Raw genomic sequence first — 13533 nt, forward strand, 5'->3', positions numbered from 1 at the left:
AGTTTATTAGCAGCCGGTAAAACTTTTATTCATGTACTGTACTGATTGCAAGGTTTATAAAACGAAATCTTATAAAAACAACTTTAAGCTTAGCTAGAAATATCAAAATCATCTTTCCTCAATTTGTTTCTTTCAACCTACCAGATTAACAATTTCACACCACTTGCCTGAACGCACGACGACAAGTAGTTGTACACCGTGAGTGGGATTCGAACCTGCTCCCCTCGTACCACCGAGTAGGGAATGTTAAAGTCGACGAAGAACTTCTTGAAACTTCGCACGTTTTCGGATTCTGAAAGGGCGACCCCAGTGCTCGGATTTAGCGACACGGCGTCGGCCTGCCACGTGGTTATTGAATCGGGGATTTGAAGAGTAAAGTTCTCTTTGCCAGAGCTGAATATAGATTTAGAGACTAGTTTGAAGTACACATTTTTGTGTAAGGGATACTCCAAAGACAATAAAGTGCAATTGAAGGTTCTTGCTTTAAATTACAATATTCGTAAGACTCTCGATTAAAATAGGATTTCAATATCCAAAAGTAAACAGAAATGTAGATCCATACGTATAAAAACCGAAAAATGGGGAAAAAAAATAATTTTCAATGTTTTATAACTGAAACCAAATTACCCTTAATAGAAAACGTTATATACAACACGTTATAACCAGGAAAAATCGTGCATTGTCAAATTTTTATCACAAATATTTAACCAATGTCTTAGAAGTTTACCAACCTCATGTTAAAGCACTTCCACATCCAAGTTTCTGGGAAAAACGTTCGATGTCTCCGCCTTGCTCTGTCAAAAAAATGTTGTTATGATGACGCTTGACAGTTTTATAAGTGGAGGTGCTTCGGTAAATTTCCCAAATAAATTTGTATAGCGTTCAGACAAAGGTTTACATTAGTTGTACACTAGTTGGTTCTGCTTTTTAATGTCTTGGTTTTGTTTTGTTACTGCCTCTTTCCTTTATGACTGTCCGGGCAGCTCACTTAGTGTCCAAACAATTTAGTGCGTATTGATAGTAGAATCATCATTTTTATGTTTTAGTAAAATGGTTTAAATGACAAATAACAGTGAACCAATGTAGAACAGTGGCTCTAATTGAAATAAGGTTAGCCCATTTAACTTGTGTCCTACATTCTAATAATCTGAAACATAATGGTTGAATATTGTAGTTAGACGTAGGAGAAATATTAAAGGTCTCATACATTTTTTAATTATTCAAAACGTACGAAAAATGTTGCCTACCTCTATATGGGCTTTAATATTTCTACTGCGTCTAACATTTAAATGCCCGTTTTTGTTCGGTCTTATCGCTATAACTCAAGGGTTCTTAAACTGGGGCCTCTGGACCCCTTGGGGTTCCGTAAAATAGTTTTACGGGGTCCATGAAGGTATAATTGAAATATTAGTGTATATTTAAGAAGTAATCAGATTTTTAAAGAAAACAATTTAATCAAAAATAAAACGGTTTTGCACTAAATGTATTTAAACTCCATTTCACTTTCACATTTTTGGACCAAAATCAGCAAATTTATGAAGTCTACGTCATTTTTTAATTTTTTTTGCCTACAGTGATCCACGCGAGATGAAAGAAAATTTTAGGGGTCCGCGGTAAAAAAAGTTTAAGAAGCCCTGCTTAACTCAACCTGTTTCTCTGGTTTCTAGCGTCATCTAACGGCACTTCTTGAGCGCGGAAAGCCTGCTTCAAATGGTGGAAGATGTGCGCGTTCATCTTGAAGTTGAGTCTTACTACGTCAGTCATGACAACCAATCCCGACTCGAGAAATGCGTGTTTGGCGTCACGTGACATGTCCAGCAGGAAGTTGTCGTTCCAGCGCCCCCTAGTGATACGCCACCAGTCGATTCCTTGCTCGTAGGGAAGGTTGTTAAGGTCGTAGTTGGCGACTTCTTGGAAGATCTGGAACACATATATAAGTAAATTTAAACGTTTATTTGCGAAAGAGTTATATGGCGTCAAAATTTGGTATATGACGATTAAAATATACGTCAAAGTGGTTGTCATTTAATGTTTTCTTTCTAGGATAAAAAAAATCTTGAACAAAATTTTGTGTTACCAAATTTACTCGAAAACTGTTGTTTTAGAATTTAAGCAAGCGTAAAATGACCGAGTACGAAGTTATGATTGTTTCCATAATAAAATAAGGGGCAAATGTATCAGTAAATATTACGCCATAACATAAATACCTGTACTAAAGTTTGGACAATAAAAAGAAATGGAAAAAAAGGAGTTACAGGACAATGTATCAAAGCAAATTATTGACGAGGTATCAAGCAGATTAATGATCGTTACTGATAGTTATTTAGATAAAAAGCTTGTCAAGTTGACAGTGTGAATAAAATGTTTAATTTAAATGGGTCATAAAACTGGTCGTAAGAAAATTAGTTTCGTGGGACTAAAAAACTACAGCCTGTCGCAAAATGGCGTCTTATAAGTCCAACTCACATCCTCTCGGTTCAACATATATCCCGGCTTCATGATATGAACGCTCCTGTCCACAAGAGCAAGGCAAGCGCATGATCCCGGGTCTGACGTCACCGTGACATCTACGTCATCACCGGGCTGGTACTCATCAGAATCGAACTCGACTTGGACCTGAAATTTCATTTTGGTAATTCAAATTTGAACAAGACACACAGCGTAGAATTAAAACAGCGATCCAACTCTCACTCGTCCAGAAGGGCTTTATCGCAAAATATACACACTTTGTACGTAAAATCGAAAATGTTTGAGTCACTATTAGTCATGACGTGAAATATTTTAATTTTTGATAATCCCTGTCGCGTATTTACTTATTTAACATCGGTAAAAGTATTTTAACTACTATAAATAAAAAACAGCTCCTCTGGTAATTGTAATTGTTAACTAACGTTTCGGCAACCTATATGTATTTTAACTAGATTTAAAACACCAGCTGGTTTGAAGGCCGACGTTTGTATGTTTGACTACAAAACTTAAAAAGAGCAACCCTGAAAAACCCATAGGCAACACATTACTTCAACCAGATATTCAAACCAGACCTTATTTTGAGTACAGCTTGACATTTGAAGATTATTTTAAAGCTTATTTAACCTATACTTCATTAACTTACTTCACCAACTTAGGTTTCACATAATGTGTTCCAAAATATTCCGCTCTTATCACTTACATTGTTTTCGAGCTGAGGTTCGACCGGAAGATGAATGCTGTCGGCGATTCCCTCCCCATCCTCTCTGACGTAATAAACCAACATCCGGGACATCGGCGACATGTGCGGCGTGACGTCAACAATGAGCGACGCTTCGCACGCTTCGTTGTTGACCACTTTGTGCGTAATAAAGCGTATGTAATGGTTTCGATGCGTGACCAATCGAATACAAACGGCGAAAACATCAATTTATTGACGAAATAAGCACGTAGGAATTTCTTTGAAAATTTTCGCTGTTGTTGCCCATATTATAAAGCAAAACGTTTGTAAAAATGCAACAAGGAAATATTTGGGTAAATGCCAGTTCACTTGCTTAGAAATCATTAAGCAGTTACAATAGAATTTACTGAATTACGTAAGCGTTACATCCCTTTTGCGTAGATAAACATTTACTTTTCGGATTTTTTTCTATCACACAGCCGTGCTTTATAAGATCGAATAAAGCAGTGCAAATAATGCTTTTTGAACTATTTAAGAATGCAAAATATTTTATCTAAGATTCTAAGTCTTTCCAGTCATAGCTTGACATAAAATGGCGGCCGTTTATAGAGCCCCTTCGTGTCACTCACCCTCATCGCCTACGTCCGGAATCTCGGGAGGAGAATCCCCAAATCCAGCCGTTTGAGCTGATCTTCTGTTGCGTGAGAGAACTGGGGAGCTGTCACTCGGAAGTACCCGCTTACTTCCGGTCTGCACGATGTTCCCACGCGCCAGGATCTCATAGTAGAGAGTGAAATTGCACGGACAACTGGATTTCACGAGAACCGTGACCGGACGGCCAGGCTAAAAATTCGAGATTTTTTAGGTTTCGTGGTTTTGTTAAAATGAAACTAAATATAAATCCTAGAAACTAAAATAAATATAAAATACAGATGAATGTATTTTACTCCTATGCGAGCAAGTGCCCTGATTTAGTGCCTAGTTTGATTTCAACTCATAATCAACTAAAATCTTTGTTTTTGACTATTTGCATTCAGGAAGATTTTTTTATGAAAGATGTGATTGTTTTTTGGTTTTTGGATAGAACAAAACTCACAGTTCATAGAAAAAACAAAACACAATCGTAATATTAAGACTGTTAAAACAAATTAAAATGGATAAAGGAGAATCTGATCAGGCTGTTGGAACCCAGGCATCAGTTACTATTCTTCTTTATTTATTAAGACTCATTGTCTTGACTTTTAGCAACAAATTATTTGTGGTAATAATTTACTCACCATTGCAGGTTCACCAGGTCCCTGGGCCATAATGTGGCAGTTGCTCGGTGCGAACCAGTTGTGCAAGTTCTTGTACACGGAGAGGTAATGAGCTCCCACCGGTTCACCGTTGATCGCGTACACTCGAGCCTACGGGTAAAAGTAAAATACCGGCTGACCAACTTGTATCTGACTGAAAATCAATATTACAAACGTACTACATTGACCTGGTTTAAATTAACAAAGAGTTTAAGCAGGTAAATAAGTTAAAATTGATGCGCTGTTAGCATGTTATAATAACCGAAACAACAGCAGAATTAGGGTAGGAATCCAGAATAATATAGAAACGGTACATAGAGCATTCTTGCTCGTCTCAACATAACTCCAACACTTTGGTTATTTTTACTTGTATCATCTGTAGGCTACCTGCGCACCGACAGGACAATATATATAGCCGTTTGGTTTTCATCAAAAGTTATTAGGTGGACAGTTTTGCTGTTGAGAAACTTTTAAACTGATCTTCTCAACACAGCCTACTGCGCCTTGAATCAGAGCTGGCAATGTGACATCAACACACAGCAACAATCAGCAGACTGAAGAGAAAGCTGCTGTAAACCTACCTCAAGCCAAATGACTTTGGCGCTATTGGGAAGAGCCGGCACCGTAAAGCGAACGATTCCTGATCTGTCAGAGCGCAAATGCTGCCTGAAGAATTCCTCCCCGTTCACCGCCACATTCATCTGGATCGTCACGTTACCAGCTCCACTTCCGTCAAGGTTCAGGGCACGCAACTGTGACGTAACAATGTTTTGTTTTCGTTTAAATTTATAGCTCATATAAGGGCGAGAATCAAGCTAACTTCAGGGAGATTTAATTCTAATTTTCTTAACCTGACCTTGAAAAGAGACACAGTGGTTTGAAAAGATCTTAAATAAGACAAAATTAGCTCTGCTAAGGTTGGTTTATATTTAATTTAAATTATGACTGTAATTTTCTTTTTGATTTGTTGATTTGAGTAAGTAAAGAATTAACTCAGCCTTGGTTTAACTTGAACTAATTTTGCAGTCGAATTGATTGAGGTTTATACCATTTTAAAATGACTTGTTCACAACAAAGGTAAAAATTATTTAGATACAGTTCTTAATAGCTGAATTTTCCGCCCATAAAAGTTTCAATTTTCTGAAAAAAAAGTCTTTGCGATACCTTTCCCTTGAAAGGGATTCCCGGCTTGAAGTGGGCGCGCGTGTCCTCTGTAAACTCAAGGTCACGCTTCTGAAAGGCCACTGGTGTCGTGTCGTCGAACGCAGTGAAGCGTGAACCATCCTGTGACGTCACTTCAGCGTAGACGAGCAGCGTCCCGCGAAAAAATGGACCCACTTCGGTGGGAAGCAGCTCGTTAAGGCAAACCGCGAAGCTGGTACTGCCCCGGATCTGCAAAAAAGCAAGTTGGTGTTTTTCTAAAGTTAAATCAAGTTAGTTCTTGCATTAAACGCTGCTTTAAGGAAATTGTTTTTTTTAGTTGTGAGTGTGATTGAAGCATACCAGATTATGGATGTTCTTTATGAATTTACACAAGGGAATAATGTCTAGCCCTGAAACTATAGGTTTTTTAACTCTCGCTATACAAAACAAACGTTTTAACCAGTTATTACATTCTGGTAAAAGGAATTTGTCTCCCATTAAAAAAAATGTCTTACAAAGAAAAAAGAAAAAAAACAATTATGCACCCTATATAACGTTTTATTATTTTGAATATCACGGCCAAAGTGAAAAACAAAGAAAAATTCTGTTGTTTTCCAAAGTTACGTTTCAAACCTACTATTAATTCTATTGAAGTAAAAAATAAAATTAGGAAAGTTGTCTTACCGTGAGGTTCCTCTCTACGGTCTGACCCCTCTCGAAGTATCGCGTCTTTGAGTATCCGACCCCGCTAATCGTCATGTTGACCTTGAGGCGACCTTGCACTGGCTCGCCAAACACGTGGTAGGCCCGCACCGAAACCTGCTCGCAGTCCTCACGAAAGTAGGGCGGCGCGACTATTCCAACTTCGAACTTTGGCAAAACTGTAAAAAAAACGATATTGGACTATTATAAGATGTTTAACAACAATTTTAGGTAACAAATCGTATAGTAGATAGTACAACGATGCCAGTTTTGAACTTAAACGGTAGAACAAACGACACTAAATAGCAGGGTTTCTAACCAGGGTTGCTAGCAACCCAAGCGGGGCGAGAACCGTTCCTAGGGGGTGCGGAGATGCTAATTCTGACACCGAAAATATATTACTGTAATTTCTTTATATAGGTATATGGAGATTTTTCCAACCAGTATACCTTTAACGATTTTAAATATCAGGTGTAAAGTAGGGCAGCGCCACGATTTCGACTTGAAACTTGAGAAAGTCTGGAATTTGGAATTGGTATTGGTACTGGATACAACGATGTGATATATAGCAAAATTAAAAAAAAAAGTATTTATAAATATTTCGATATAGTTTAAATTGAACTTTTAGCTTTCCTTGTAGTCAAATAAATTTATGTCGCCAGGTCTGGGTGAACACGACAGTTGCACAGTTAGTTAATCGCTTACATAAGTGCAGCGCATCTTCAGTTTGGCTGAATGCGCTCAATCTAAAATGCGATTCACGCCCGGGTAGAAACCACAGTTCCAAAGTACAAATCCAGAAGACGATTTATCGGCGAAAGGCATACACTGTTTGTTTATGCTCGACGCAAAATCTAATCTTCCAATCCATTTCGCTCGACACAACTGCAGCGAAACTACCTTTCAGGCGATTAGAGGGAATCCAAATGTCGCCTGCATGTTTAGGTAACAGGATCTCCCACCGATTCAGTCTAAGTCAGTAGCATATCGGTGCACAGAAATGCCAACCGTTTACTTAAACGTCAAGTCAAAACAACTAGCTTTTCTCGGAAGTGGATAAACGCTTCATGGAAGTCATTTGCACACTGCCAAAAGCCATATATATCTTCTTGCGTATAGACTCCTGTCGGTTGAAAGACAAAAGTCTCGGCTGAACCCATCCTACTTATTTGGATTCCTTAATGTCGGGTATAAACTCTTACTTATTCGGCCTTCAAGCTGAGTAGTAAATAGCTGCTTATCTACTGATTAGCCTTCATAAAATATATAAGCCACACATTTAAGGATAAGGGCATATATAACAAATAAAAAGCTAAACTGGGGTCATTTATTTATGAATCCATTCCTGACACCACCTGAACACAAACGCTCATCCTAACACCAATCCAAAATATTGTAATGTTTAAAAAAATTATAAACGCTGTAAGAAATCTATCTTAATAGCAATGAAGAAATAGCGTTTTTCTTTAAATTCGATTCTGGCGTGACGAGATCAAACCATACTATATCTATCAGACGATCAGCAACTAACTACTGCTCGGCTTGAAAATGGGAGAAGCTTTTAACATGGCTTAAAGCTTTTCAAAGTATTCGGTTTAGGAACGGGAGATAATAGCCCGACTTGTAGCGTTATCATCCAAAGTAATCGGATCAGGCAAACATGACTTAAACTTACCATATTTCTGGATCTCGAAAGTGCTGTTGTAGCTCTGCTGCTGAACTTCGGCGTAAATCCGCCACACTCCCAGCAATGGTTGGTCCGAAAGAGGAAAGCTGAATGATACGATGCCTGAACAAAGCGGAGCTGTTATTGTTGAAATCTATTTGGGAGCGGCGCCAAAATTGAGGAATATATTGATCGGCTGAAACTTGCATGGTGTGAAGTTAACTTTTTTCAGATCGTGATTGTATGTAATTTTTTAAAGACCAAAACTTCAATCCATGATTGTTTCAAAATATAAAAAGCAATAGACCGTTAAGCATAACAAATGTTTATTCATATTATGGCATCAAATTACAATCGAAGTATTTCTTATCGACTAAATCAGTAGCTCTCCAACTCGTTAAGCTTGCACTATTAAAAAATCTCGGCATACTTTCTATCATTACATAACAATCCAATATTACCTCGCAATATAGGTAAACAGTATACGATTATCCGTTATCTATTGGATAGTGCGCATTCAAGCATCACACGCTTCTCTGCATTTGTAGTACTAAACAACTAAAGGGTTATTATTTAAAATTACAATGTTTCGTGACACCTTTGAGAATCTCTCGAGTCACACTGAGCTTAAGACTAAATGACCTTAAGTTAAACAAGCAAAGATATTGAATATTCGACGTGTTTAAACCAAAACAAAACATAGTGTGCATTGTGACGTCACTTACCGCAGCACATCGGTCGCAGTCCTTCCCACTGCGCGATCCTGACGTCATTCGGAGCCTTAAGCGAGAAAAAAAGGGGGCGTAAAAAAGGTGACGTAATGGCAAACAGAAATTTAATTAGTACTTCAAAGGCATACTTACCACCACGTAGGCGGTCACCTGCAAAACAAAACGCTGGGTTAGTTAAAGCGAACTGTTTGCTTACGTCAACAATGCGTCGTTTGTGACGCAAACAAACTTACGTTGTCGTTGACCGGTCGGAGATCGCGATCCACGATAAAGACGTTGACGCTTACTGAAGGGAAAATAAAATAAAGGTTGTTCGGTTAATTTCTCGACAAACTGCTTTAAATGAACTTCCCTAGAGCTATGATTTCATTTTAAGATTACATTTGTTTGCACGGAGTCGATACAAAAGGTTGCTATTGTAAAGGAAGCTAGAGAGAGTGTACAGACAAACACTTGAAAAGTCGAGGGCTTGCTTTAACGCTGATACCATCAACACATAAAAACATATAATCCAGATAGGTACGTTCGATTCTCAAAGGCCATCGCTGCAAGGTTCCCTCCTTTTAACGGACTAACTTATAATGCTATAGACAAGTTCACATTGTTATATACAATTTACACTTTTTTTAAAGTGATAAAAATCTACACATTCATCATTAAATAATAAACAGTATAGAAAAATCCTTATGTATGGCAATAAAAACCTTTCAAGAGCTGCTATATTTAACTTTTATTCCAAACCGAAATGTCGTAATACATCGCGAGTTTTAATTCATTGTTTTCTCCTTAACGTTAAGCAAGCATAAAACTCAAGGTTTCGCGGAATTAAGATTTCTCCTTAATTACGGTCGTCAGAATTTAACATGCGTACGCAGGCCACCTTCAGACAACAAACTACTTAAACGCAAGGGAATCGCTATTGTCTTTAGCCGGAATAAAGCGCTTTAGACAAATCCTATAATCAACGTCAGTAAAAATCGCTCAGCAAAACAAAAACAAAAAAACAACAAAGAAAAATCGTATTTCACTTAATTTTGCCTTAAATACAAAAACAAATCTCCTATGAGCAATTGGTAAAAGCTGACTATCTAAAGTTAACATGATAGCCTCTTGTAGTGTTGTTGTCCATAATGCAATTCTGGCATACAGAGCAACTAAATTATCTTGTTTACAAGCGAGCTGAATGGGTTTGGGGGTGGGGAGTTTAATCAAGTGGCAAATGTGAACGAAACCATTTGTAAATGTGACTTTTCTGAAATTTACGTTGTTTAGTTCGGCTTAACTTAATGTTTGACAACTTCAATTTGTCTTGATTTACCGTTAAGCCGATAGGTTTAATGAATTGAACCAGGACATTGAGTACTTCCTAATTTACTTAACTTAAAATAAAATCGATGTAAAATGTCACGCCTAAAACACCGCAAGCGTGCGATCGTGTAGTAAGCTGTACCTGTTTGCGAGGGCTTGTAGACCGGCTTGTCGGTTTGAATGAAGGCCGAGGAGCCTTTTAGTACCACAGTTACTGGAGTAGAGTTGTAGAAGCGGAATCCGGAAGTCAGGTGACAATTGCCGCACACCCTCAGGCTCGCTTTGCCCTCGCGGCCGACCGGAACCTGAAACATGCGCATACAGTGACGTCACAATGGCGGTCGATTGTTGTTTGTGCGTTCTAGAACCGTAGACAATCGATTCGGCCTGTTTTCGACCAAACAGCATTTTGTGGACCTTCTGATAAGCCTGTGTGGCTAATTTTAATCTACTGGCACGCGCCGTTTGGGTTCTGCCAAAGGCTGCCTCATTTTGCACTCAAATCAACCGAAAACAGACCCTTTAAAATTAAACAAAATCTGAAAGTGTTTTGCCATCCAAAGCAGCCTGAAGCGAAGGGATCCTGTGCCCACAAGGGCAAACATTTGAAATGTTTTGGTACTTAATACTTTCACGCCGTATATAATTCCTTAATTGAGTGATTCAATCGCACATTGAAGCATTTCTCAATCAGCTACAAGAGTATGACGCGTTTGGTCTATTTCATATGAAGAAAAATACGGCGATAAGTGGCCAATTTCCACCATATTTCTAGAACACTGTCATTTTTGGGATGTTTGTTGTTTTTTCTGTTTAAGGAAGTGGAAAAAAAATCTGACAATTTGGAATACAATGATTTGAGATTGCAGTAAGCCGCAAAATAAATATACATAGGTATAAATATGCCCCAAAAGATTTTATTTTTTATTTTTACGTGTTTTGTTAATTACAATGACTTGCACTATATTACACATATCGGTTTACAAGAAGTGTTTCGGGAAATTTGACTAGTTAACGATTGCATAAAAATTCACAATTCACTGAATATTACAGGATTTTGTCACAATTCACTGAATATTACAGGATTTCGCCATGAAACGACAACCATCTTATTGAAGTAACATCTAGAATGTTTTAAAATTTGTCGCGATTTTTGAGTCAGTGGTTATCAAACTTTTTCACTTGCGGACCGCTGTTTTAAAATAATTTACGGCCCCATTTTTAAAACAGGAAAAATTAAGGCATTTTAGAGCAATACTATAACATTCAGAAATACTCACATATAAATTGCTTAACCTACACAAGCTGTAATAAATGCGTTTCTTGTCTTTTGATTTCTAATTAGAAGGTTTTTCTCCAGGTAATTTATTTCATAAAGTAATGAGTTTTTCGTATTCCAAAACTTTTTTACGGACCCCGATGGGTCACCGGACCCCAGACTTGGACAACTAGATAATTCCACTTTTCTAATTTCATGAATTAGAGCATAATGTGGCTAATCTCTGAAACTAGTTGTAATATAACTCTTAAAGTCGTGAGTATAAAAAATAGCACACACATATTGATCATTCACGTTCTGATTAGAATAAAACGCGATTTAAATGAAATTGATTGTGAATAATCAAATGTAATTCTAGTTGAAACTCGTTATTTTAGGAATTCGGCTGTTTTAATCTAATTTAAATCTAATTGAGAAAAATTAAAATGATCTAATTCAATTCTAAATTGGAAAAATAAATCTGGTTGTCCAAATTTGGCAAACCCCATAGTTTAAAAACCACTGTATAGGAAGAAAATAATCTATTTGTTACACATTAATTGTCCACTCACCCTTAGTGAGAGCGATCCAGATCCCATGATCTCCTCAGACATACTGGCGATCATGTTCTCACGGAGGTCGATCAGTTTCACGTTCACCCTCACCGGTTCATCGTGATTAAATATTCTCACGTTCACGACGTGATCAACGCCCGACCGGAACACCGATGGTGACGTAATAATGTAACCGCTGCATAAAAACAAGGATAAAGGTTGGAATATTTCAAGTGAAAATCAAATTTGGTATATAGATTTTTTTTATTTTTTTAAGAAACAGAAGTGTTCTGCTTATTAAGTTTTCAACTCAATTGTGTTTTCGGCGATACTGACTTTCCCCCCAAAAGTAAGACATACAATAACAAGCAGTGTTCCCTCTAAGATGCGCACTGTGCAACTGCGCAAATGATCAGCAAACCCATTAGGTTTGCTTTTCGCGCACTTGCATATATAGTAGCCTATTCTAAATTAAAAAAAAAATCTTTACATTGTTTGAACACAAATTCAGCAATAAAGCTGAAAATATTGTACATCGTAGGAAAAGCATCAATAAGAACCAAAGGTATAGGTGGATTTGGTTCAATTTTTGAAAAAAATTCGGAAACTTTTAAGCAACTTATTCGGATGCGATAAAGACAAACCGAAAGTAAATAACGTCATTGAAAACCGACGCTACCACAATCAAAACTGGTGTCAAGAAAACAGTCATTTCGGATTCTTTTTAAAATTTGGGTGTTAAAAGACTACTTTCATTTTCGAAATACTCTTACTACCACGTCACTACGCGTAACACTGAAAATTTTTGACGTAATAACCAGAAAAAATTACGCAATAGTAATCACTTAATGACTTTCGATAGACAGTATGATATTTCAAACTTTTACATATTGCAAATAACGCCGATTTAACAGTAGTGCAATTAACTCAGTTTTCCACACGGCCATACTTTGCCCACGTTATTCCCGTTTCCGAATTCGTAATTAAAACCAATTCCAATTGCGCAATGGCTACAACGAGCGTCATATTCGCGCCGCATTGGTCAACAAATCGTTTGTCACCACGGGGCGGAAGTTTTGGAGCGCCAAGAGCTGCCGAAGGCGTCAATACTAGGTTTGTCGTCAGAAGATCAATTTCCGACAAAAAACTCTGTCTTCGTTTGCGTTAAAGGCATGACTTCATCGGACAACAATAGGTTGAAGTATTTTATTTGAATGTTTTTCGTGATTTGAAAACAGCAAAATCAGCACTACGACTAGTTAACCTTAATTCACCTACAAAAATCCCATTCCATCACAGTTTCGGAGTTTTCGTTTTGGAACGACGCGGGCTTGGATATTTAAACGGTTGCAAATATTAAATCGAAAAGATTTATATTCAGTTTAAAGTTTCATAATGAGAATCTAGTTTAGGCCTTCAGTTAATTAAAGCAAACCAGACACCTGATCAACCTATTTGCACTTTTACAACAAAAATATAACGTATTTATTCATCTATTACCACTTTTGTTTTTAAACTTACGGGAACGACCTTGAAATAGTAATTTCTTACACTTTTGTGATCTAACCACCCCAATACTTTGCATCCTTTTAAATTTAACTGCTAAACGATTTTCCAATGCAGTGTTTGTTTATAATTGATGGAAAACTGGGGGTTATGTTAAAGACAAAAAATATACTACTACATAATTAGCCCATCTATTACAGGGAAAAAGGTTATCATATTCTG

The 13533-nt window shown here is 37.4% G+C and overlaps 1 protein-coding gene across 1 annotated transcript in view; it reads right to left on the reverse strand.

The window, feature by feature from the left end:
• Nucleotides 1-13533, reverse strand: part of LOC146162591 (C3 and PZP-like alpha-2-macroglobulin domain-containing protein 8) — a 32328-nt gene that overhangs the window by 16700 nt on the left and 2095 nt on the right. Inside the window, exons 2-17 of the mRNA XM_083384679.1 lie at nucleotides 11824-12001; nucleotides 10136-10298; nucleotides 8919-8971; nucleotides 8818-8835; nucleotides 8680-8734; nucleotides 7964-8077; nucleotides 6271-6467; nucleotides 5608-5835; nucleotides 5025-5195; nucleotides 4426-4554; nucleotides 3778-3991; nucleotides 3170-3324; nucleotides 2467-2616; nucleotides 1649-1920; nucleotides 732-794; nucleotides 168-393 (exon numbers count right to left, since the gene is read on the reverse strand). Of these exons, the coding sequence (XP_083240805.1) occupies nucleotides 168-393; nucleotides 732-794; nucleotides 1649-1920; nucleotides 2467-2616; nucleotides 3170-3324; nucleotides 3778-3991; nucleotides 4426-4554; nucleotides 5025-5195; nucleotides 5608-5835; nucleotides 6271-6467; nucleotides 7964-8077; nucleotides 8680-8734; nucleotides 8818-8835; nucleotides 8919-8971; nucleotides 10136-10298; nucleotides 11824-12001 (2386 nt within the window). The remainder of the gene's footprint in view (nucleotides 1-167; nucleotides 394-731; nucleotides 795-1648; nucleotides 1921-2466; nucleotides 2617-3169; nucleotides 3325-3777; nucleotides 3992-4425; nucleotides 4555-5024; nucleotides 5196-5607; nucleotides 5836-6270; nucleotides 6468-7963; nucleotides 8078-8679; nucleotides 8735-8817; nucleotides 8836-8918; nucleotides 8972-10135; nucleotides 10299-11823; nucleotides 12002-13533) is intronic.

The sequence above is a fragment of the Ascidiella aspersa genome, chromosome 3 (assembly GCF_963924565.1).
Source record: "Ascidiella aspersa chromosome 3, kaAscAspe10.2, whole genome shotgun sequence".
Taxonomy (NCBI): Eukaryota; Metazoa; Chordata; class Ascidiacea; order Phlebobranchia; family Ascidiidae; genus Ascidiella; species Ascidiella aspersa.